This window comes from Caretta caretta, chromosome 6 (assembly GCF_965140235.1).
Source record: "Caretta caretta isolate rCarCar2 chromosome 6, rCarCar1.hap1, whole genome shotgun sequence".
NCBI lineage: Eukaryota > Metazoa > Chordata > Testudines > Cheloniidae > Caretta > Caretta caretta.
Genome location: NC_134211.1, coordinates 33,663,083 through 33,690,058, shown reverse-complemented (window position 1 = coordinate 33,690,058; position 26,976 = coordinate 33,663,083). Strand labels below are relative to the sequence as shown.

Here is a 26,976-nt window from a genome sequence, read left to right as displayed (position 1 = left end):
TCATTGTGAGTGCATTTTTTTCGCCTTCTAATCTTCGCTAGCCTCTGGGAAGGAGATGATAGTGTGAGCGTTGAAACATTTGCAGCTGCGGGAGGAAAAAAAAGGGAGAGTCGTAGTTAAAAAGACACGTTTTAGAGAACAATGGTTAGACTCTTTCAGGGTGAACCTTGCTGTTAACATTACATAGCACATGTGCATTCGGTTCAAGGTTGCATTTTGCCTCTTATATTGAAGGTCTGCTGGTTTGGTGTGAGAGACCACACGCAGGGCCAGTGGGCAACAGAATTTGGCTTACAGGCAGCCATGGTAAGCCACAGTCTTTTGGCTTCTTTAACCTTCATAACATGTGGGAATGGTTTCAAACAGCAGCACCCTCATTTCCCATTCCAAACAGCCATTGGGTTGGCTATTTAAAATGGATTGTCAATTTAAAAGGAGGGGCTGCAGTTTTCGGGTTAACATGCAGCACAAACCCAATTACCCCCTCCTCCCCTCCACACATACACAATTCTCTGGGATGATTGCTTCTCCCCTCCCCTCACCGCGTGGCTAACAGCAGGGAAGATTTATGTTCAGCCACAGGCAAACAGCCCAGCAGGAACGGCCACCTCTGAATGTCCCCTTAACAAAATTCCCCTATTTCAAGCAGGTGACCATGAATGATATCACTCTCCTGAGGATAACACAGAGAGATAAAGAATGGATGTTGCTTGAATGCCAGCAAACACCGGGACCATATGCTGCCATGCTTTGTTATGCAATGACTCCAGACTACGTGCTACTGGCCTGGCGTGGTAAAGTGTCCTACCATGGAGGACAGAATAAGACTGCTCTCCCTAGAAGGTTATGCAAAGGCTGTGGGAGTACATCCAGGAGAGCTTTATGGAGTTGTCCCTGGAGGATTTCCGCTCCATCCCCAGACACGTTAACAGACTTTTCCAGTAGCTGTACTGGCCACAAATTAATCATTAAACACACTTGCTTTTAAATCATGTATTATAGTTACAAAGGTACACTCACCAGAGGTCCCTTCTCCGCCTGGCCCTTCTCCGTCTGGGACCTGGCCTTGGGTGGGTTCAGGGTATACTGGCTCCAGGTCCCAGCTGAGAAACAGTTCCTAGTTCTCGAGGAAAATGGTTTCTTTGCTTGCTTGCTGTGCGCTGTCTTCAACCTCCTCCTCATCATCATCATCTTCCTCGTCCCCAAAATGCAGCTAGTCATAGAAGCTGCATGTATGGGGCTCTGACCCCGAGTGGCCATTTGCCCCTCTGGTTTTTTTTTTCTTTGGTTGGCATACCAGAGCTCCTTTAGTTTCATGCGGCACTGCTGTGGGTCCCTGTTATAGCCTCTGTCCTTCATGCCCTTGGAGATTTTTTCAAATGTTTGGGCATTTCGTCTTTTGGAACGGAGTTCTGATAGCACAGATTCGTCTCCCCATACAGCGATCAGATCCCATACTTCCCATTCGGTCCATGCTGGAGCTCTTTTGTGATTGTGGGATTCCATCATGGTCACCTCTGCTGATGAGATCTGCACTCACCTGCAGCTTGCTATGCTGGCCAAACAGGAAATGAGATTCAAAAGTTTCTGGGCCTTTTCCTGTCTACCTGGCCAGTGCATCTGACTTGAGAGTGCTGTCGAGAGTGGTCACAATGGAGTACTCTGGGATAGCTCCTGGAGGCCAATACCGTCAAATTGCACCACACTACCACAAATTCAACCCGGTAAGGTAGAATTCAGCACTAATCCCTTCGTCAGGGGAGGAGTACAGAAATCGATTTTAAGAACCCTTTCAGTCGAAGTAAATGGCTTCGTCGTGTGGACAGGTGCAGGGTTAAATCAATCTAACGCTGCTAAATTCGACCTAAACTCGTAGCGTAGACCAGGGCTCATCCTGGGATGTGTTAACAGTAGTGTTGTAAGCAAGACACGAGACACTCTACTCTGTGCTGATTAGGCCTCAACTGGACTATTGTGTCCAGTTCTGGATGCCATATTTCAGGAAAGATGTGGATAAATTGGAGAAAGTCCAGGGAAGAGCAACAAAAACTATTAAAGGTCTAGAAAACATGACCTATTAAGGGAAGGTTGAAAAAATTGGGTTTGTTTAGTCTGGAGAAGAGAAGACTGAGAGGGGACATTAACCGTTTTCTAGTACATAAAAGGTTGTTACAAGGAGGAGGAAGAATAATTATTCTCCTTAACCTCTGAGGATAGGATGAGAAGCAATGGACTTAAATTGCAGGAAGGGTGGTTTAGGTTGAACATTTGGAAAAACTTCCTAACTGTCAGGGTACTTAAGAACTGGAATAAATTGGCTAGGGAGGTTGTGGAATCTCTGTCATTGGAGATTTTTAAGAGCAGGTTAGACAAACACATGTCAGGTCTAGATAATACTTAGTCCTTCCATGAGTGCAGGGGACTAGATGACCTGTTGAGGTCCCTTCCATGAATTCTCTGATTCTATGGTTATTGATTTGTTCTGTAGTAACAATGCAATTATAATTATATCATTCTCATCTTCGTGGTCCCAGATTAGATTTAAATGATTTTTAAAGGCACATTCAAGGTCCTGCCACAATGTTTTTTCAACTTATGGTGTCAGTAGAGGGCAGAGTTAAGGTTCTTTGGGTACCTTAACTGTGCATTTCCATATCAAAACAAGTTTGAATTTATTTCAAATATAACCTGAACTTTGAATGTCCTTGGTTTGTAATTCTTCGTTTTGGGATAATTACAACATGTCTGTAATATTTTTTACCTTTAAGTTACTGATATGTACTCTCAACCTTAACTCCACTTCAAGGTATTTTTTTCATCTTGGAATGTAAAGAACATTTGACCAAGAGGATTTAGTTTTGATGAGGAAATTGGCAGTGTTCTTTCAATGGAACAGCATAACCTGAACTTTATACTGATACTTGTTCATGTGCACATAACATGCAGATTTATCTCTACGTATTCCACTTCATATATCTGTTGGCTGTCTATCTTAATCTATCTGAGCTCAGAGCTGAGGTTGTGCATTTGATTGTGAAGAATTATATGGCTGTGGCTGGATATATGTTATAATTGAAAAAAAGTTTGTTGCAAAGCTGAGGAATCTGCGAGTGTATTTGATATTACAATATTTGGGTGACAGCACATATAAATGTAGATTGATGTGGATGTTAAGGCTGCTTTGGTGATTTACTTGATTCTTAGTGTTTGAGTTGAAATGAAATGCACCTTCCCCCCCCCCCCCTAAATTAACAGTAGGGTTCAGTGTGTAGAAAATTCTGTTGTTTTAAAGGGATACCATTAACTTACAATCTAATGAATGAAAAAAAAAATTAAAAGTAAATTCTGGTTTTATCGCACTCTTGCTTCAGCTGCAAGGGTTGTTTGTTTTTTAAAACATTTTCCTGTGTTTAAATATTTTCTCCTCTTTTTCTTTGCAGAAAATCATGCAAACAAAAAGGGAAACTGACTTTAAATGGGAAACAGTTGCACCCAAAGTACTGTCAGATGCACAAAACAAACATACGAAAATAACAGAAAAATTTGACTTTTTTCCATATTTTTTTATTTATAACAATCCTACATGTTACTTGTAACAATCTATACAATAAGACTCCAGAATTGTCACTGCCTGCGTGTCACTCTGAAGCCTAGAATATCTGCCGAGTCACAGTGAAGAGATGAAAACAGCCGAGACCTCTTTTGTTCAGAATATCACCAGGTTCAGTCATTACTGGGATTTGCCAGTGATCATGCAACTTTTAAGTTCTCAGCCATTTTGACTTCACAAATTACATGTATGTGACACAAAGGAATGTGTATATGCCTTGCCAAGAGTCTTAGAACATTGTGATTATATGAGGACTACACATATGGTGGATTTCTTGAAAAAATGTCTCTTTACTGACTACTTTTATATCTAGACATGTATCCAACATAACTTGCCTGGACAGGATATTGAAAGTGTGGCTTAGCGTCTGGATGTGGAGGTATATGTTTTAAAAATCCCATAAATAAAGTTTATGAATTACAATAGTATTTTATAAGAGATTGACCAGCTGCTCTGGAGGGATTTGTAGTAATTAAAATGTCAAATCAAAATTTACTACTGAATATATAGTTTACGGTGTGTTAAATGTAAAAGTTGTGTGATCTAGTTTTATTATCCCTACTGTATTTATTATTTCTGCATTTATTTATCTAATTTGATAAAACACTTGTGCACACTATATATGTTTTTGAAAGATAACTTATAGCCTTTTGTGCGAAATAAATTGGAAGGAAATATCAGACTGAATAAGCTAAATAAATTTATGACTGCTTTCATAATATGAGGCTCATGTAGTGTTTAAAAAAAGAAAAAAGAGAACCAGTGTAATATCCCTGCTGAATATGATTTACTAAGATTGAAATTGTATACAGCTCCCATGTACTTTTCAAAAATATGACTAGATTGCTCAGACTACCCAGATCACATTCAAAAAATGGTGAGATGATTGTTTATAATAATTTAAATGTTAAAATTAATAGCTGTTTTAAGAAGTGGCATTACAGTATTGTAGAAACCAGTTTTGACTAGTTTGGGGAAATTGATAATAGAGGCATCTCAGCATGCAGTTAGATGAGTGTCCGCTAGTTTATTACAAACCATCCTGCTATTCACGGGTAGTTGCATATGTCTTTTCCTGTTCTTTTTTATTCACACATTATTTTCCAATTCAGTAATTAATATAATGAGGACATAATGCCGAATGTAAGAAAGAAAGGTAAAAAGTGAACACAAGCTATTTACTGCCATCTAATGGGAGACAGTCACTGCCAAGAACTTGAGCTCTTATGTTAATTGTGTTTTGATTGGTAAGAACACAATTATATACCTGTAGCACAGAGTGAGAATACCTGCCTGCTCTATTCTTGTGAGGCCAAGGTAATTTAAATTTACAAGAATCCTAATATTTGAATGTTTATGCCCATAATCTTGAATATGACGTTGTCTTTGCTTTTGTATAGTCTGCCAGGATTATACTATAAATTGAACAGCAGCTCTAATTTTAGGAAACTATCCAGGCAAACCAGTGTAGGAATCGAAAAAGTGGAAGTTATTGAGAGGGGAGGAAATGTCTGGTGGGGGGGGGGGGGAAATAGGCAGGATCACCTTCCCTCTAGTCCTTTAGAAATGTTCTATATTCATAGCTGTTCCAGGTGCAATGACATTTTGAGTAACACCACTAAAATTCAATAGGATGATACTATAAATGGAAAATAAAGGGAGTTAAGAAAAATGGAACTAATGTAGGTCATCAAAGCATCTACTCACATATGTCTTCCATTCATGTCACAAAACATAAGTGTTCAAATGCAAATTATTTAACAAATATAATATGACTATGTATAAGATTCATTCTTTTTCCCCAAACATATTTGTCCCAAACACACATAGTGTCACAAATAAGCACAGTTTAGAGTCCTCTGTCAAGGATATGCTTGGTACTGGCACAGATGCTCATTACAGTGGTGTATTTTTAAGCTATGTAGGAAAGTTTATCCGGCCCTTACACATAATTTTTTATTGTATCTAGTCCTTAACTTTCAAGAACCTCTAATTCATGAACACAAAATTTACATAACATTTAAAAATGTCAAAACATTGGGCATGCATACATGTCATGCCAGTTTAGTTACTACCAGCAGGAGAGTGGGGTGGGGGGAGAGAAAACCTTTAGTAGTGATAATCACCCATTTTTTCATGGTTTGTGTGTATAAAAACGTCTTCTGTACTTTCCACAGTATGCAACCGATGAAGTGAGCTGTAGCTCACGAAAGCTTATGCTCAAATAAATTGGTTAGTCTCTAAGGTGCCACAAGTGCTCCTTTTCTTTTTCCTTCATGATAAACTCTGGTCAATATCACCTCCTCTTTTTCCAACTGTAAGTCGGTTGAACATTGGAGATGATGGTGGTGTTTCTTTGCTTGGCCATGTTTGTATCCATTTTTGGAATTGTATTTCAGGTTATAGATTTCTGGAGTGGTTTGTTTTTGTTTTTTTTTACATGGATGTTCAAGCAGCTAAAAAGCCTGGATTTAAAAACTAGCTTTTCTGTTGTCTCTCTAATTTAATAACTACCAATACTGTTGTAATGTGGAACTAAAACTATGAATGAATACATTATCTGCCTTGAAAATATCTCCTATCAAGAGATCCTGCCTATTGGTTTTAATTTATTTATAGTAAAATATTTTATATTTAATAGAGCCTGGGGGTTTTATTATATTTCTTGATCATTTGTAGAATGGTGTATAAGAATGTATTCTTCTGAAGATAGGAAATAGAAGGAAGGGAAATTGGTGAAGAGATTTTCAGATTCAATTGCTGCTTTAAAAAAACGTAGTTCTAGAAAATTTTATATCTAATATTTAGATAATCTAATAATTCGATAATTAAAAATATTTAATTAAAATCAAATTAAAACAACCAAAATGTTAATGCAGAGTTGCAATGTTTAGCACTGAACTCCTTTTCATTTTTACTCAAAAGAGCTCATTTGAGAAATGATCTACACAATGAAATGCAGTATGTGAAAATTCTTTACATTTTTCTGCCACCAAATTAGTGCAATTAACGGGCAAAGGCATGTATTACTGTACGAAATCAAGTACAATCTACTACAAGTTGGACTTGACTTAAATTCATGTTGTTATATTCCAAATTGCATTTTGTTAGCGTTTGCTGAGTCTACACTACAGTATATATTACTTCCCATTTTTTCTGTTTAAGATTAGTCTCCAGAAACATATAACACTTGAATGTGTGACACTAGCCTTCAAACTTGGTAACAAATGTCTGTAAGAAATGATGTGAGAATAATTACTTACACACACAGAGTTTTCTGTACCTAATTTTTGCAGATTGATGATTTCTTATTACAATGAATTTCAGTAATATACAGTCTGATTAAACAGGCCTGTGCGTGTGTGTGTGTGTGATGGAAGTAAATTTTGTCTAGTTTAGAATTATCCCTGGAAATCTTCAGCTTGTTGAGATACAGAAAGCCATAGTTACTGAGTTCTGTTCACAGCAAAGTTTCCAGGGTTGTTGTGCTGCTCTATGGAAAAGGTAGGCTATTCGTGCATGTATGCAACCACATTCTCCATTCAACTGCCATTAAACATTGTTGCCTTAGTAGTCATGCTACTGTTTTAAAGTTTTGCTTGTCTCTTGATGAAGAATAAGTGGCAAAGAAAATATGTTCAGAAATGCATCTTGTTGACATTAACTGACTTGCTGTGGGGATGGAACTAGCTTGTTTGGGTTAACCTGTTGTGAGAGGCAGGTCATATTGGAGGCCATGGCTAGTTGGTTCAAATGTTGCCAAAGTGCCCTCAACATGCAGCATAAGTACATGGCATCTCTCCTCTCTTCCCTCCTATATATGTAGTAGCACCTTTCCTTCTCACGTGCTTGTATATAGGATGACCCTTTTTTATTTTTTTGTTATTTACACATAATGTGTAATATACTCTTTGAAACTTGGTAGTGGATTTTGGGGCATCAGTGGAAAATTTTGGATCTACATGAACCAGATAGGGTGATAGCTTTGCAAGGAATATCTGCCTTATCTTTGTATTTGTGTACTGAATTGTAGTTAAGTTCTGCAGCATTAATGAAGTTGAGGATAGTTGTTTTGCTCTTTCTACAGTGATCAGGACACACAGGAAATTATACAGACACAACAAATAGATTCAGAGCAGCAGGCTACAACTTTCTTCAACAGAATGGCCCATTACCACTTCCTTGAATTACCAGGCAGTTATTTGGATCCAGTATGGGGAACATCAGTTAACTGAATAAGAGTGAAAGGAAGGTTGACCCTCCGCCTAATCCCCATATAGTCCTCAAACAGATTTAGCACTGGAGATGGAATGCCAAACACTGTCACCTTGTGCAGGGGATGAGAATGAAGACAAGAGTAGTTTAATCTATGTGAGACCTCAAGACTACCCGCTACACTAAAACCAATCCGAGTTGGTGCCTGTAGCCTCTTTGGTCCCATGCTCTTATTTATCCCAGGAGTGGGCACTTACTACTATTTAGTCTGCACTGGTCACCAGCGGCAAGTTGTAACAAAATGTCTTTAAAACTATTTTCCTGTTAATCTACTGCTAACTAACTGGTCAGGCCTCCAAGCTGCTGTCAATGGGGAAGATTGAAAATTAACCCCACTAGATATGTACTAATCTTGTCTAGTTGAAAAATCCCTTTTTGGGCCTAAAAAGGTGATTTTGGCTAGGCCCGTAGCTTACCTAGAGAACTGGCCAGGCAGCTACAGAACATCTGGACAAATTGGACAGTGTCCAGAGGAGAGCAGCAAAACTGATAAAAGCTTTAGAAAACCTGACCTATGAGGAAAGATTTAAAAAAATAGGGCATGTTTAATCTTGAGAAAAGAAGACAAGGGAGGGGAGGAGTGGGGAGACGGACGTAAGTTTTCAAATATGTTTAAAAGATTTTCGAAAGAGCCTGGTGATCACTTGTTCTCCATGTGCACTGAAGGTAGGGCGAGAAGTAATGGGCTTAATCTACAGCAATTGTGATTTAGATTGGATATTTAAGAAAAACTTTGTAATCATAAGCATAATTACATACTGGATTAGGTTACCAAGGAAGGCTGTGGAATCCCCATCACTGGAGGATTTTAAGAATAGATTAGACAAACACCTGTCAGGGATGGTCTAGGTATTGTGACAGGGTCGGACCAAATGACTATAGGAGAGTAATAGAAGGCAGATATATTAGCCCCAGGCTAAGTAGGTCCCTTTTCCCTGGGTAAGGTAACAGGGAAGGTTCCAGAACAATCGGGAACCTTCTGGAGACAATTAAGACAGGCTGATTAGAACACCTGCAGCCAATCAAGAAGCTGCTAGAATCAATTAAGGCAGGCTAATCAGGGCACCTGGGTTTTAAAAAGGAGCTCACTTCAGTTTGTGGTGTGCATGTGAGGAGCTGGGAGCAAGAGGCATTAGGAGCTGAGAGTGAGAACGCGGACTGTTGGAGGACTGAGAAGTACAAGCATTATCAGACACCAGGAGGAAGGTCCTATGGTGAGGATAAAGAAGGTGTTGAGAGGAGGCCATGGGGAACTAGCCCAGGGAATTGTAGCTGTCACACAGCTGTTCCAGGAGGCACTCTAGACAGCTGCATTCCACAGGGCCCTGGGCTGGAACCCGGAGTAGAGGGCGGGCCCGGGTTCCCCCACAAATCCTCCCAACTCCTGGTTAGACATAGGAGGAGTTGACCTGGACTGTGAATTCAGAAAAATCGGCCAAGCTAAGGGCTGCCGTGAAGCTCCAAGGCGAGCAAATTCGCCAATAAGTGCAAGACCCACCAAGGTAGAGCAGGAACTTTGTCACAGTATACTTTGTCCTGCCTTAGCAAGGGTGGATGGATTAGATGGCTTCTCAAGTTCCCTTTGAGACTTACATTTTTATGATTCTGTGATCTAAGAATTGAACAAGTATGCACATTCTGTGCAAGAATTGGCAAGATGTTACATTCCTTTCAGTGATAGAAAAAGTTTTCTGCTGTTTTATCTCAAGCAGAATTATGGATATGGTTGAGGCAATGCTGAGGGGAAAGCAGGGGTTGGATTTTGACCTGGAAGATCATGTGTCAACCAGATTTTCACCCTAATAATAATAATAATTGAAGAGAGCATTGAATTGCAAAAACCACTCATCATAAACTTCATAGATTTGAGAGAGCATTTGAAAGTCTCCATTTTGATACTGGATCATCTTGAAGTGTTATGGTATACAAACAAAAATTATCATCATCAAGGCTTTATGTCAAGGTGAAGCATGCACCGTTAAAATAAAGGCAGACTTGACAGAATGGTTCAGTATAGACACTGGTGTCAAACAAGGATGCATTATTTCACCGCTGCTGTTTGGCATTGTAGATTTTGCAGGAAACCTAATCGATCACTCAACAAATATTTAAGCAAAGACCAAAAAAGACTGTCCAGGATTGTAAAAAGGATGGGGCTAATAATCAGTTATGAAAAAAAATCTAATGACAACCCCACCAACTCTGAACTCAAGCATTACTTTAGAAGGCAAAGGAATACAAGAAGTGACTCAGTTCATGTACCATGGCAGTGACATGCAAGCCAAGGGGATGTTCAGTGGGAAATAATGTCACAATTGGCAAAGGAAGCAGCTACATTTATCACCTTTAAAGGTACAGACAGTCATATAAATGCCTTCAAAATCAAATGCTTTAAAAAATAATAGGTATTAAATGGAATGAATTTATAAAAATTCCGAGATCTGACAGACAATTCATCAACTCCTTACTTTTTAATTTATCCGGAAAAGAAGATGAAAATATTTGGGTCATGTTAAGGATGAAGACAGAGCATCTGCCATGGCAGGAATGCCATTGGACAGTGGGAGAAACTTGCAAAAGGAGCCAACTTATGGGAGATAGCAGCATAGAGAAATGAAAAGAGCAGGCCAGGATAGACAGGGATAATGGAGAGTTGTTCATGCCCTAAGCAACATCTGACAGCATAGGGAGGATTCAGATTAAGATACATGTAATCGGGAATTCATTGAGATGAACCTCTGCATATTCACACTTCCTGCCCATCTTCCTCATTTCTTCAGAGGCTAGAAATTCCTAAATTAATTGAAGAAACTAAAAGGTTCCCCACCTGGCTAACGGCAGGTGGAGGGTCCTCAAATCCACGTGGGCTCTCCCCGTCTGGGCTCAGGCAGGGAAAAGGGGGTTGCCTCGGAGCCTCAGCCTGGCCCTCAGTGTAGATAGTTTTTGCAGATTGTGGATTGGATGCGGATACACATTTGTGTATCCGCGCAGGGCTCTAAAAATAATACCGAAAGTCCTTGGGAACTCATGTGGCTTTCCTAAATTGTTTTCAAGCAGCAGAACCAAAAAATAATATTTCCTTACATTCTGAAAGCTGAATCTAGCATTAAAACTATAATATAAAGTCAGTTTGAAGGACCAATTTCAATTTTTTGTTGTACTATATCTAACTATTGCTTGTAGACTTATGTTCAGCTGGATGCACAGCTGAGTAGCAGATATTGTCAACAGAGGGGAAAAGGAACTAGTTAGAGCTCCACATCAAAGAGAGAATGAGGGCAGAATAAATGTTAATGGATATTCTCTTAAGGGTGACATTATTCTGCTTCTGGTTTGATTCTTTTTGATGTTTTTCTCAGAAGAAAAGGATTTCCAGCCTTTAGATGTCAGAAAAATACTTAAAGTTAATTTGATGATCATGTCAAGTTTTCAGAATGAAATTTTATTTTGGTTTGTTTGAGGTTGCCAAGAAATCACTCCCTGTATGAAAATATCCATCACCAAATGAATTTTTAGCATATAGTTTTGACAAAATAGACCCCTGTATTCACTCACTAAATACTATTGTAATAATCTTTGTACAAAATATGCCTTGTAAGTTAACTCAAAGCTTGTCTCTTTCCCCGACATAAGTTGGTCCAATAAAAGATGCTGCCTCATCCACCTTGTCTGTTTCAAGATTTCATAGTGTCATTCGAATTTAGGAATTTTATATTTGTATTCATTTATATTAGAAATTGGTCTGAGCTACTCTAAGGGTTGGGATTTTTGTTTGATGTTTGATCCAGATTTGGATTCTCACATGTACGTATTACGCTCAAAAGTTGAGAAGTGTTTGGGGTTGTGGTTTGTGCTCATATCTACTTTTATAGGCTTTGAAAAAGGCTTTAGGAGAAGTAATCCTTAGCTAGCATATTTTATTGCTTGGAATTTTAAAAGGTACCTGTCTTGAATATGATGAAAACCATGTCTCGTGGTAAAAATTGCAGGGAAGATGGATGCTGTTAGGGGGCTTATTCCTTCATCCACTTCCCTGGTCCTTCTCGCATGAACAGAGAGCAACAATACCCGAAGTCCAAAGGTGCAAACAATTTGATGTTTATTGGGGTGAACTTCCAGCAAGCATGATTCCAGTTTCCTTCCTTAGTGTCCCCCTTCCCAGCTCCGACACCACAGAGCTTTACACCTGTGTCCCTGTTCCCATTCCTGCCCTTAGCCAAACATGATTCCAGTTTCACCCACCCACCCACCCACACACTTCCTGACTGACTGCAGACTATATAGTAAAACGTGAGTTCTGCTTAGCTATACCTTAACCAGTCATTTTACTGAAATTTAACTAACCAATCCTAACATATTGTAACATGATTATGTAACCAATTATATCCCACCACCTTAATTAGTTTACACCCAGCAAAATTAATTATACAGCAGACAGAAACAATCACAGAACCAGACAGAGATTATACAGACAAACAATAGCAAAGTGGGAACTATAATGACAAAACAATACAGAAATGAGGATTTCACACCCCAGTTATTGATAACTGAGTTCTTGCCAGGCAGGATGCTATCAAACTAAATTTCCTTTTATATTTTCTAGGCACTTCCCTTTCTCTGGAGGCAATGGGCATTATCAGGACAGGATTGTATTCCTAACAGCCCAATAGCACCTTATTTCAATGTGACTAGTTTGGAATGTGAGGATGTGACCGGTCGCTTCCCAGCTTATGGCTGCTTCTGTTGCTGAGCCAAAGGCCTTAGCCTAAGAACAGGGCCTCAGACTGTGACAGTAAGAGAAGGACCTTACACTGGCAGACAGTGATTTTGATTCTTTCTTTTATACCTCTAGCTAGCCAAGTGATAAGAACACCTAAATTCTTAGAGTATAGGCCTTTACAGACAGGCCTGAATATCTATATCCTAACAGATGCTTTCCCTTTTTCACATGCTCTAAATTTAAAGATTATTTCTGTGTCTTTTTAATGAAGTGTTCTTTTAATGAAGACCTCTGAAATATATTTTATACTTATCTTTAGGTGCATATAGACAGTATTGCACTGTAAAATCATCATAGCATTTAACAAAAAACAGCTCTATGGATTTAGGAGAGTCTACATTTTTGGAAGAAGATGTTAGAGAACTGCAACAGTTTAAAACTAAAATTGCACAAATATTTTATTTCTAGTTTCCTGTTCAGTATAGCCCCTGCAGGAAAAGTTTGCAGAGCATACAAAAGAGAGAGGCAGCATCAAAGCGTAAGGAGAGGCTGTTTGTGCTGTGTGTGTGTGTGTCTGTGTACAGCACCTAATACCACAGAGTCTTGGTCCTTGACTGGGGCTTCTAAGTGCAACCACAATACAAATACTTGATAATACTTCAGTCTCATATCTCGTAATATAGCTTACATGAGATGACATTTGTACATGTCTGTGTTCATCAGGCTGGTTGTTTTGCACATTACTTGCTTAAACCAAGAATTTGGTTCAGTAAAAATGTTTATGTAGCACAGAGCACAAAATTTTGCCCAAGGTTCACTGCTGCAGACAGAGCCATATGGAGTTTCCCTCTGTTCCCAGACAGGATTGCATGCATTATGTCTGTTCTACACTCAAATACTGAGCCTACTCTCCTGACAAAATACCACACTTGTAAAATTTGATAATCATTTCATACCCCTTTACAACCCTTTCACGCTTACACAGAGAATACCACCTAAGCCTATATGTTCCTCTACCCATCATTAGATCCACAGACTGCTTTGTATCCCACCTCACTACTGAAAATGACCGTGGCAAGAAGAACCCAGTGCCCTGCTACTGACACAACCTACACAATTCTGTATTGAAATCATGCAGACTGGAAGCTCCAGATACACATATACCTCTTTCCTTTGATCACACATGTGGGGAGACTCAGACCCAGATCTCTTCATATTGCAGTCACAGCTCTATGACACTTCTCAAACTCATCCCTGGATGTCTTCATATCACAAACACACCTTTACCAACCTGTCTCCACCATTCGGTACAGCTACACCTAACACTGAAAGTAACTGGAGTGCATGTAGATCAATGATTCTCAACCAGGGGAGAATGGTTGAGAAGTACACATATACACATGTGTACTTCTGTGTACTCCTGTGTATGTGTACTCCTGCGGGTATGCAGAAGTCTTCCAGGGGGTACATCAACTCATCTAGATATTTGCCTAGTTTAACCACAGGCTACAAAAAAGCACTAGCAAAGTCAGTACAAACTAAAATTTCATACAGACAAATGACTTGTTTATACTGTTCTATATACTATACACTGAAATGTAAGTACAATATTTATATTCCAATTGACTTATTTTATAATTATATGGTAAAAATAAGAAAGTAAACAATTTTTCAGTAAGTGTGCTGTGACACTTCTGCACTTTTATGTCTGATTTTGTAAGCAAGTGAGGTGAAATTGGGTGTACGCAAGACAAATCAGACTCCTGAAAGGGATACAGTAGTCTGGAAAACTTGAGAGCCACTGATGTAGATAATTCCCAGTGGCTCTTGCCACCTCCAGGGCGGTAGAATTTAAGGTTGTGTGGGTGTATGCCTTAACTTTTTATTTCCTGGTTTTCAGAAGTTTGTTTTGCTGAACTTGACATTTTGGAAGGGCATGAGCTATCACTGGACAACTTAACTCTGGATTAACAAAGATTTTGCATTTCATTACTATAGTGGTTTAACTGTACTAATATTATTATGCCAGTAAAATTCATCATATAGATACACCCTAAATCTTTCCTGCCCCATTCTCCTTCCCTTAGCACGGCATCTCCCACGGAGGATGATAGAAATAGATTTTTTCCTAAGTTTGCTGAAAAATGTATGCATACAGCTGGCAGTGTTCAGAAGTCACATGTACTCAGTCTTCCTACTGTTTACTAATCTGTACCAATCGTGAGCGTTTTGAGAATATGAACTACAGTCACGTTAAGAAAAGTAATTACAGCATTCATATAGAATTGAATATACTGAAGATTCTGTAAATTTAAACTTGATATGAAAATTTGGAGCTGTCATCACAGCATTTGTCGTCAAAAAATAGGTGGAACAACACTCTCTCGCCAGCTGACAGATATTGCCTGAGTGAGTGTTAAGGCTAATTCCCCACTCTGGCACTTCGAGTGCAGAAGGTGTAGGCCCGCAAGGATTCTAAAAATTAATACTGGCCACTCCAGGCTTGTATTAAACTCCCAAGGTTACAGCTTTTGTCTGATCTTGGATTGGTAGATGCTGCCACCACCCAAGTGCAGAACTCCTTTGAGAGCCCAGGAAGGCGCACTTGGTAATTCCTTTCTGTGGGGTACCCTCAAGGGAAGAGCTGAGGGGGGGAAAAAAAGGAAATCAGCTGTTGCCACCAGCTACTTAAACAACATGTGCACAAACCTCTTAAGACACAAAAATTCAATACTGTTCTTAAAAAAGGTACATTTTATTAATATAAAAAAAAGAAAGAAAATACATCTGGGAACTCAGGCTATTGCTAGATTTTAAAAGAGCAACTACAAGAATTAAGCACCAAGAATAGCTTTCTTGAGGTTCAGCTTAAAGGTTACAAGCAAAATAAAGAGATAAACCTAATCGCATCTTCCTAAACATCTCCTGATCTACTTACATATCTGGGGTTTTAAATGTGTAGTTTATAGGTATGGTACCGAGGATTTTTCATACCCGGCCCCAAGCTTTTTACAGCATCACTGCTGCCCTGTCTCCTTCTCCCCAGGAGAACAACAGACAGACAGAAGGAGAGTCTTTTTTTTCAATTTTAAAAAATTCTAGGCTTCCAATTGGCTCTTTTGGCCAGGTGCCCACTCTTTCTTTTACCTATGCATAGCAGTGAAACTTTTTAACCCTTTACAGGTAGAGCAATTAGAGAACAGCTACTAAGAGGGATTCTATAGCGACTGGCTAGCTGGATGCCCATAAAAGGGAGCTACCCCCTCCCTTCATTTATCACAGAGAGATTCTATTGAAATTTGCTTTTCAGCACTGGGATGTATCTATATAGGCATCTCAAAAACTATAATTTTTAAGAACAAAATTATCAGACTTTAGTATTGGCAGAAATTGGTCTGTCTTGGTAATAACAAAGTGTATATGTAGTCTTTAGGTTTTTTTCACTGTAAGGTATTTTCTCTATCCCTGGAATCGTTGTGGCTCTTTCTTCACCCTCTCCAGTTTTTGAACAATCTGTTTAAAATGCAGACACCAGAACAGGACATGATATTCCAGTATTTCTCGCCAATGCTGTATACAGAGGTAAATAACCACCTACTCCTGCTTTCTACTCATTTTTATATATCCGAGGATCGCACTGGGAGCTCTTGTTTAATTACTTGTTTACTCTGACCCCTAAATCCTTCTCGGCTTCACTGCTTCTTAGGAAACAGTCCCTCATTTTGTAGGTATGTTTCTAGATGTATAACTTTGAACTTGACTGTATTAAAACATTTTGTTTGGATGTGTTCAGTTTACCAAGTGAATCAGATCGCTCTGTGCTACTGCCCTATTCACATAATTATTTATCACTCCGCCAATCTTTGTTTCATCGACAAATTTTATCAGCAGTGATTTTATATTTACCTACATATCATTGATGAAAATGTTGAATAGTGTCCAGCCTATTACTGATTCCTGTGGACACTGTTCCCTCTAAGCTGTGCGCGTGCGCGCGCGCACACAGATCCTAAACCCTGCGCACACGGCAAAACACTGCACGCACAAAAATTTGCACAGAAGAAATTTTTTGCGCACATGGCCAGTCAAAAATTAGAGGGAACATTGCCATGGAACCCTCCTCAATAATGATTTCCCATTAGCAAATATTTTTTTGAGATCTGTCAGTTAGACAGATAGCTCTTAATCCATTTAATTTTTCCTTCATTGATATTATTTAGTATTAATTTTTTTTATCAGAATGTCATGTGGTACTTAGTCAAATGCCTTTCAAAAGTATCTGTATTGCACCAATGCAGTTACCTTTATCAGCCAAACTTGTAATCCTAAAGAATGAAATCAGGTTTGTTTGACTAGATCTAATTTCCATAAAACCATGTTGTGATTGGCATTAATTGTATTTCTATCCTTTAATTCTTTTTCAGTTGAATAATGTATCAGTTTTTCCATTATTTTGCCCAGGATTGCTATCAGGCTCACCAGACTGTAGTTACCTGGGTTATCTTGCTTTCCCTTTTTGAATTTTTGCACAACATTAGCGCTTCTTTCATCTTCTGGAATTTCCCCGGTATTCCAAGATTTATTAAAAGTTAACATCAGTGCGCCAAAGATCTCCTCAGTCTTTTTTGGGAGTCTTCAGGGCAAGTCATCTGGGCCAGGTAATTTAAAAACAGTTTATCCTTAGTAGATGTTGTTTAACATCCTCCTCATTACTAGTAGACTGGAAGGAGGAGGCAGTCTACTGCTATTGATAGGGCACTGGAGGTGAAGGAGGAGGTAGAGGCATTGAGGTCTATTGATAGAGCACTGGATTGGAACTTGGGAGACTTGGATTTTGTTTACAGGTCTACTCCTGACCAGCTGTGTGACTTTTGTGACTTCAACTCTCTGTGCCTCTGTTTCCCATTTTACCTTCCTGTGTCTTTTCTGTTTCGATTGTGAGCTCTTTGTGGCAGGGATTGTCCCTAAATAGGACAACATGGTCCAGATCTTGTTTGGGGCTTCTAGGTGCTGCTGTAATACAAATAATAATAATGGTGACCTGAGCTGAAGAACTAGTAAAATGATGACCTGACGAGTTCAGAGACAGAAAAATGGGCAGTTGAGAGAAGAAATATTATGCAGCCTGTTTAAAATTAGTGTTTGTTTGGTAATACCTACTTTACAGCAATGCGTTATGTGTTGCTAGAAAGGATGGCTTTGTGAAAGTTTCAACTTCCATTTAAGATGTGAGAGGTTATAATCAGTACATATGCTCTGAGATCTTTAATATGCTCCCTAGCAAAACCAGAGAGGATCAGATTTAGCTTTCCTAATATTTTCCTATAAAACCCAAATTAGTACATGGGACTTCTGTGGTTGGTGAGAAAAATCTTTTTGGCCTTCAAAACCTTCTTTAAGACTCTGCTTTGCCATTGTGAAGCGTACAAAAACAACAGGTAGGCTGCTGGTATGCTAAGACCACAGCCCTCCGTGTTGACCATATTTCTGTTTCCTTTTACTCTCCCATCTGTCTGTATCCATCTGTTGATTTTCTTATCTTATATTTAGATTTTAAACTCTTTAGAACAGAGACTGTCTTTTTGTTCTGTGTTGGTACAGCACCTAGCACGCTGAGGTCCTGGTCCATTACTGGAGCTCCTAGGCGTCATGATAATACAAATAAATAATAAAGTAGGTACAAACTTAGTTTTTAAAGTATTCTTTCCAAGTCAACTTTAAACATATAAATGTCCCCTTCAAGTATTTGCAGTTTGTTTATTTCATCATTGTGAATTTGAAAGTGATATTGGAAAAGGTATAGGTGTTTAAAATTATTGTACTAGAATTATCTCAAGTTGTGTAACTCCTGGAAATAAAATATATGACAAAGCTTAATGTTCCTTCAAGTTTTGGAGCTGTGCTGAACTATACAAGTAGATATGCTTTCATAAAAAGATACAGGGACAGAGTTGGGAAAATGTCTTTAAAAACCTGTCAGGCAACAAGTTATAACCAGCAGTTTATAAACATTGGTTTAGATGAGGCTTAACGCCTTTAAAAAGTGTTAGCTGGTCATGCTCAGCCCTAAAGGGGAATCTAGGGTTGACTATGAACCGGTAACACATTTTTAAAGGTATTAAATCCCATCTACACTAGACAATATAGTAGCTAATACATTTTTAGTTACAACCTATTTTTCTAGTTTAGACCTGGCCTAAGAAAGCAGTTGAGAGTAATTAATGGAAACTTATTTGCTTCCTTAATTAAATTACGGAATGTAATTCCATAGCTTTAGAAATATATGAGCAGCTTTATTTATCTGTACTTTTAGCTCAACTGTTGGAGTATGCATGTTGGATTGTTAGGAATAAAGTTCTTTTCTATTTCATAAATTGCAGGAAATATGAAGCAGTCACCTACCATTAGACTCAGAATGTTATAAATACACAACCATCTTGTCTGGCTTGGTATTTGATAGAAACTGTGTTCTAGTTCCAAGAATTCTGCAAATAAGTGAAACAATATGAAAATGTTTATTTTTTAAACTTCTGCTTCTCATTGTTTACTGTACAGAAGAACCCACATGACCTTTCGATTACATTCTTATTAATAGTGATTTTTGTCTGGTGTGGAATTTTAGTAAGAAAACATATTTTTACTGTTCTGACTTAATAACTAGACTGATGTTAATCAGCCTCTCATTACTGTCTAGTAAGTTATATTTGTATTGACTTTTAAGGTTTCCTTCTGTGTTGTTTTCACTGATAAATGTTATGCTAAAGTATCTTAGTGTTTTTATGGAAACTGCATGTCATTCATTATTTTAATTCCTTTGAGGCATACATTTTCCTCAATTTTGATTTTTTTACTTCCTTTCCGGTTTATTTGAAAACATGGAATTTCCCTGTCAGCCAGTAGGGCTCAGACATTTTAGCCAGGATTATGACATTTTCTTTGCTAAACGACGTATTTTTGTTGCTAGTGAAATAAGCAGATCTAGAAGGAATAAATTATATTTCTAATCTTAATCCATGCAAAGTTCCTGTTGACATCAGTGGGAATTAAATAAGCATAAGGACTGTGAAATCAGCACTGATAGCTCACTGCTCTCAGTTCACTACACACCTTTGATTATATTCTGAACCTAGCAGACTGTATTTCCTTTGCACTTGCCTGTGCAGCCCTCTTTTCCCCTTCACATTATAATTTAGGTGTAATTTTCATTTATCCGTCATTTATAGTAGCCCCCCTAGAAATGGTTTATTCAAGTTAGACTAATACAATTGGCATGTAAATAACTCTTGTTTTAATATATATTCAAAAAACTGTGTTAAAAGAATATTAAGGTTGTAAACTCAAGCACTGAGAAGTTGGGAAATGCCAGTATTAAGGTTGCAAATTTAATTCAACCCCCTTATGTGTTGTGATAGTCTTTAATTATATGATCATATACTATGTTTTCTGCAGGATCCCTGTCTCATCAGTGTACAGGCTAGACCTAGCTCACAGAATAGGTATTTCTTCTTTGGATTATAGTCTAAGTTCCCTGGAAGCTGTGCAGCTGCGCAGCAGCCTATTTAGCGCTGCGCAGGCACTCAAGGAACCCGTCCAGGGACCTGCCGAGTGGAGGGGCGCCCCTCCCCTGGCCCCAACTCTGCTGCAGCGCAGCCAGAGTGGCCCAGACCCAGCTGCGGACGGGTTTCCTGGGGCAGTTCTCCCCTGGCCTGGACCTGCTAGGGCCGGGGGAAGGGCGCCTATCCTGCAGCCCGAACCCCAGAGCTGCCGCGGCGGGGAGAGGCACCTCTCCCCTCCCAACCCCAGAGCTGCCGAGCCGGGGGGAGCCGTAGCCCCTGAGCACCCTCCTGCACCCCAAACCCCTCACCCCCTGCCCCACCCCCAGAGCCCTCACCTCCTGCATCCCAATCTTCTGCCCCAGCCCTGATCCCTTCATCCCCAGCCCAACCCCAGAGCCTGCACCCCCAGCCGGAGTCCTCACACTCCTGCACCCCAACCCTCTACTCCAGCACTGAGACTCCTCCCATACTCCAAACCACTCGGTCCCACCCCCACCACATGAATTTTGTTATGTCACACATCACCTCCATATTGGTGCACATAACAAAATTCATTCCGCACATGGGTGGGAAAAATTAGAGGGAACACTGGTTATGATCCCAGTGTGTATTCCACTCTGGGATGTGCACATGCTACATGCACCTGAGACCAGAAGACTTTGCTAGCAGCGTCCATTGGTTCACGCCTGCATTCCTCGTCTCCTTGTTCCATTGGTCCACGCCTCTGTCCCTCATCTCCTTGAGATCCGACCTGAGGGCATATGGGGCAAAGCAGATGGACTGTCTCTCCAGTTGCTCTCTACCACTCATGATCTGAGACAGAACTTCAGTATCCACAGGGTTAGCTAACATTCCTCTTGTTCAAACTTTGTCCTCATCTGTAAATAGCTTTCAAGATCTGTTAGTTTTTATAGTTAGTGTATTTTCAGTAACTGTTAATGGTTAGGATTTGGGTCCTTCCCTCCCTTCCTCATACAGGGTTCCTGATATGCTGAGGATCCCAGGTTCAAGAATTGTGTGTCTTGCCCCAGGGCCTTTCTGGTCACTGACGACCACAACAGGTGCCTCTGCTGCCTCAGGGAAGCTTCTCCTCCCAGTGCAGCATCTGCCAGTCCTTTCCAAGCTGAAACTGTCAAACCTGGAAGTACAGGTTCCGAAGATTCCTAATAGACCGTGCAATGAGGCCCCAGTCCGAACCTGGCCAGTCAGGCTCCCCTGTACATTGGGCTGAGGCCTCCGAGAACGTCCTTCCGAGCACAGTGGTCTCCAGCTCCAGAGTCGAATGGAGTACAGCTAACAAACAAAGGCAGGAGGAAGGTAAGATCAAATAATCTTACAAGAAATGTGAGAAATCCCCCTCCCAAATCACGATCCTAAAAGAGGACCTCTTCTCTGACATCCTGTAAGTAGGCTGAGACTCCATCCCCCAATATGGGGGTATCAGAAACTCACATGGAGCACAGTACTGGTTTCCCAATACCAAAGACCAAGAGCATCCTGAAGCTGGCCCTCAATGAAGGAGTACAGTTGTCTTTGGTACCAGAAAGGGATGGAAGGTGGTGGATGCCTCCTACAGCATCAGTACTGATGCAGCCTGAGGAGGAGCTATCAGTGCCAGAGACTGCGGCAAGACCAACACCACTGACACCATCGAAGGAAAGAAGCCCAGCCCGCTCCTTCACTTTAGGGACATTAACATGTATCATGTTCTGTACCATGTACAGACTCTCTGATACTGTTGGACCTGACCCTAACCAGGGAGGTCCTTACACCTAACCAGGGAGGTCCCCAAAGCCATTCACCAGTACCATCGACCAGCAGGGGCATAATAAGACTCCTGATATCATTGGGACTGCCTATTCATGTTGAAGCCACCTCAGACGAGTCTGGTGTCCGTGGGAGAGCTTCACCACTCCCCTCTGCACAAGGGATCAGCTCAAATAGAGGGTCCTGGATATCATGGGTGCCATCCCACTCAGTACAAGTGGTATCCTCCCTTATGGGGACTACTACTCTAATTTCCCTGTGACCCCTCACATTGGCCTTATTGGGGTTCTAGGGAAATTAGGGGTCCATACATAAGTCACTCTGAAAACACCAGATCCCATTTGGAATCAAGGCAAACTTCTTCATGGAGGGAAGAACTTCGGCTTCTCCAAGGACAAATGGAGGAGGAAGAGAAACCAGATTAGACAGAAATGCCCGCATCGATAGGGTTCTCATTTTTGTCCGCAGACAAGGCAGTCGCACCAGGCTTGCCATCACCACCTGATAACTACAGGCAGTTGCAGGACCTCCTGACGAGGATTGCAGATACACGCCAGATCCCCATGGAACAAGTACAGGACAGGACCCATCCGCACGAGCTACTGGACATTCTTCAGAGTGCTGGTCCTACTAAGGTGGCACTACCAAGGACTGGCCAAGACAGTCTGGCATACTACAGCTACCTGTGCTCCCACTCCAAAGACAATGGAGGAGAAATACTTCATACCAGCTAAGAGAGCAGAATAATTACTCCACCACCCCAGTTCTAACTTGCTATTGGTGCAGGCTGTAGCTAAAAGAAACAGACAACACCAAACTAAATCTACACCCTCTGAGAAAGAGGTGAACTGTTTAGATCTTTGGAAGAAAACTTTACTTTGACATGATTACAGTGCTGCAAAGCAAATTGCCAAGTGTTAATGTTGAAATATGATTTTATTAATTATAATAAATTCTTGGAGTTTACCAACAAACTCTCGCAAGAGGATAGGTTACAGTCTCTGTCAATTATTGATGAAGGTAAATTGTTGGCTAGATCAGACCCCAAACCTCAGTAGATGTAACAGATGCAGTCTCCTACTAAATGGTGACTTTTGTAATCATGCATTAGGCATTGTGGCACCAGTTGTCCAGATTTCCCCAGGAGGTTCAATCCACGATAGAGCTTTTGAGAGAAATAATCTGTTCGTCAAAAAGAGAGATGAGTTGCTACTTTCCCTGAAAGACTCAAGAACAACCCTCTGTTCACTGGGTATCTCCCACCTCTCTGTTCTCCTACCAGGGTCTGGGTTATTGTCTCCTGGTGGGAGAACAGAGAGGTGGTCTGCTTTGGGGTTCAAAAGACAGATCTCAGACAGTGATTCTACTAGGGTGGGATGATCACGTAGCACAGGGTACCTGGATCACCAAGAATTCCAGTTACACATAAATCTTCTGGAGCTGTGTTCAGTCAGGAGTGCTGAAACTAGGGATGATAAGCACCCCCTGGCTTGAAGTGGTTTCCATTATATACAGGGTTTACAGTTTTGTTCAATGGCTTTCAGCATCCCCACTACAAAAATTGTTCAAATGCCACTGTGGTGCAGTACACGAAGCCTGCAAGCAGTTCCTACCATTTATTCAACCCTTACATGTCCAAGTCATGTTGAACAACGTTACTACATTAACAAACGGGAGCAAGGTCCACCCCTCTTTGCAAAGAAGTGATTAGTCTCTGGAACTGGTGTATTTGACACTAGACCAGCCTCTTGGCAGCGCACCTCCTAGGGGTACACAGTACATTAGCAGACAGCCTCAGCAGACATTTTTCCAGAGACCACAAATAGTAATTACATGATTCCGTGGGTTGGAGCATCTTTCAGCAGTGTTGATATCTTTGTATGTCAAGAGAACAAGAAATATCCCATCTATTGCTCCAGAACAGCTCAAGGCTATGACTCCAGAGGGCGTTGGACAGCTGATGTGAGTTTTTAATCATCCTTCTCTTACCCAAGTTCTGAAGAAGATTAAACAAGGGAACATTGGTGATCCTGATTGCTCCCAAGTAGCCCAGTAGTTCTTGTTTCTGAATATTCTCCAGGTGTCTGTGCACCCATGCATCTGGATTTAGCTCTTCACTGACCTGTTGACCCGGGACAGAGACAGGATTAAATACCCCAACCCAGCATCCCTCCATCTAACAGCATGGTATTTGCATTTAAAGTCATGCTCTGTGGAGGTACACGTGCATGTATGAACTGTGATTTTTTTTTAGAGGCTTGTAACTTGGGCAGATTTTCACAGTGATGGCAAAACATTTGTCCCTGAAACCACAGCAGCCCCCTGTCATATTTCAGATCCCTTCTTCGAAGCAGGGAGATGCTAAAGCTTCCCAGTGAAACATCTGTATAAAAGTTTTTTTAACATGTACTTTTGCCTAACCTCATTATTGAAAAATTTTGGACTGTTTTAGCTGAAATTAAAAAATTATCATCCTGCGACAGGCATCCAGCATGGGATACTTCAGTGTAAATGTTTAGAACATAAGAACGGCCATACTGGGTCAGACTAATGGTCCATCTATCCCAGTATCATGTCTTCTAACAGTGGTCAATGCCAGGTGCTTCAGAGGGAATGAACAGAACAGGCAATCATAGAATGATCCTTCCCCTCGTCCGCTCCCAGCTTCTGGCAGTCAGAGACTAGGGGGACTAACAGCATGGGGTTGCGGCCCTAACTATTTTGGCTAATAGCAATTGATGGACCTATCCTCTGTGAACTTATCTAATTCTTTTTGAAACCCAGTAGTAGTTTTGGCCTTCACAACATCTCCTGGCAACAAGTTCCTCAGGTTGACTGTGCATTATGTGAAGTACTTCCTTTTGTTTTACACCTGCTGCCTATTAATTTCATTGGGTGACCCCTGGTTCTTGTTTTATATGAAGGAGTACATAACACTTCCATTTTCACTTTTTCCATGCCATGTCACTTGAAAAGGTTTTTTTCCACTGTTGCAGAAAGCTAATGTGGAAAAATACTTTGCAAATGATAATGTACGTCTTTAAATAAAAAATGAGTTGCATGTCAGAGTTTTAACAATTAATTTTGCATAAGTAAAGCTCAGCTTGAATTTGAATTACTTGTAGCAAAAAAATATGTATTCTGTTTGAATTAATTTATTCAGATTTCTCAGTTTGTAATGTTACATTATAGTTCAAAAGATTAAATTGTGTGACTACTTCATGCATATTTAATTAGAGGACTGATAAGGAATTGTATAGAAAATAAGCTGTGACTGCTTTAAAAGAAAAAATTCTGGTCAAAGTAGCAATTAGAGTATCGGTTTTAGCAATTTACCTGTTATAAATGCACCGTACCACTAACTTTGGACCTGTTGAGGGCATCCAAAATAGTCCTTGTAATGCAAGTGTGTCATATTTTTTGGTTAGTCTGCTTGGATTTCTTTTGATGAATAATCTTCAGACTTGAAGGTACTTTCACGCTCTGTAATAGGCAACAGGAAGGGAAACTGCTATCCAGTTATATTAATAAGCACCAACCTGCAAAATGTTAAAAGTATTTTACCAGAATTTCAAGACCTGTTTCATCTTTCATATTATTATAGTCTCAATTTATTTTGTTAAGAGATGTTGCAAGGGAATATAGAAATAATTTTAGGATGCAAAATCTCTTGTAAGGTCCACATCAGAATTTGGACTGAGATATTTTTCTCTCCCTACAAGTGCACAAGTCCTGTTGCCATCAGTGTTTGATCAATGCACCTGGAAAGACCTGAATACTGAATTGGGAGGGGCGGGGGGCAGATTCTCAGGTGGTGTAAATTGTCATGACTCCATTGAAATCTATGAAGCTATGACAGTCTACACCAGCTGATGATAGGCCTTAAGATCTGGTAGGTAGCTCTGTTCTTGTTTTGCAGAGTATCATTACGTACTGTTGTGCACAGATACTTTTATTTCTTGTATTTATTTTTTATATTTAATGTTTCAAGAAAACTTCTGCTATATTGTTAGAAACTATTTGTGATGCTTTTCTAAAATAATATTGTTGTTTAACTATATTTTGGCATTTTCTTGTTTTCTTTAATTAGTTTTGTCAGCCTGCAGGATGGCAGTTGTCCAGAGAAAGAAAGCAGCCTACATTCTTTGTGGTGGTTTTGACCGATATAGACTCAGAACGGCACTACTGTTCATGCTTAACTTTCTATGAAGCAGAGATCAACCTGCAGGTAAATCTCTTGGAATCAAAAATAAAAAGCAAGAAAAGAGGCATTTGAAAAACAATAAATACTCATAATAGTGTTGTTAAATAATTTATTTCAGACAATATTCCTATATTCTTGATATTAAGATGAGGGAATTTTTGTATGTTAAAAGTCTGTATTTGGGTTTGGGGGTTTTTTTTGTTTAATTGAAAGGACACCTCAGAGTACTTATTTGGGATCCTTTTATTTATTTTTACCCTCCACTATTTGAAAAAAATCGCTTAGAAGAATTAGAATAAAAGTGTTACTCCATACTGGTTTTTTTTTTTTTTCCTTTTTCTGTCTAGCAGTTATTTTTTGCATGTATTTTTTATGCAAGGTAAGACAGATGGTGGTGTTTTTTTCATTTACTTCCTTGTTTGTGTATTAGCATAGTGATTGTCATCTCTGCTCCATGAATAGAGTTTGTTAACTTTTGCTCCCTCTGCTGGCTGTCTCTCTCAGAATAACAAAATATTGTAGACCTATATGTTGTTTTAAATGTTAAATGTTGTGTATCTATGTACTGTATATATCTTCTTGTGGTTAATCTCATTTGTTTAGTTCCATTTATTAGCAAAACTAATGGATTAATAAAACAATAGATTTTTAGAAATGAAAGGATAGTCCTCAAATTATGCCATTTTTTTAGGTAAATCAGTTTTTAGGTATTAACTATTTGGCAGTGATCCTTTTTAAATGTCTTATTAATTTTTGGACAATTTTAATCAATTCAAAAAAAGGCAAAAAAAGGTAAATTAATTCAAATAGTCTATATTGTGTCATATTATTTGGAATCCTTGGT

The 26,976-nt window shown here is 39.7% G+C and overlaps 1 protein-coding gene across 7 annotated transcripts in view; it reads left to right on the top strand.

Annotated features, from left to right (window-relative positions):
• Nucleotides 1-26,976, top strand: part of SBF2 (SET binding factor 2) — a 571,331-nt gene that overhangs the window by 220,014 nt on the left and 324,341 nt on the right. For 6 of the 7 annotated variants that reach the window (XM_048852731.2, XM_048852730.2, XM_048852729.2 and 3 more), the window contains exon 3: nt 26,019-26,156. The exons of the other annotated variant lie outside the window; for it this stretch is intronic. In XM_048852731.2, the coding sequence (XP_048708688.2) occupies nt 26,019-26,156 (138 nt within the window). The remainder of the gene's footprint in view (nt 1-26,018; nt 26,157-26,976) is intronic. 7 annotated transcript variants of the gene reach the window in all.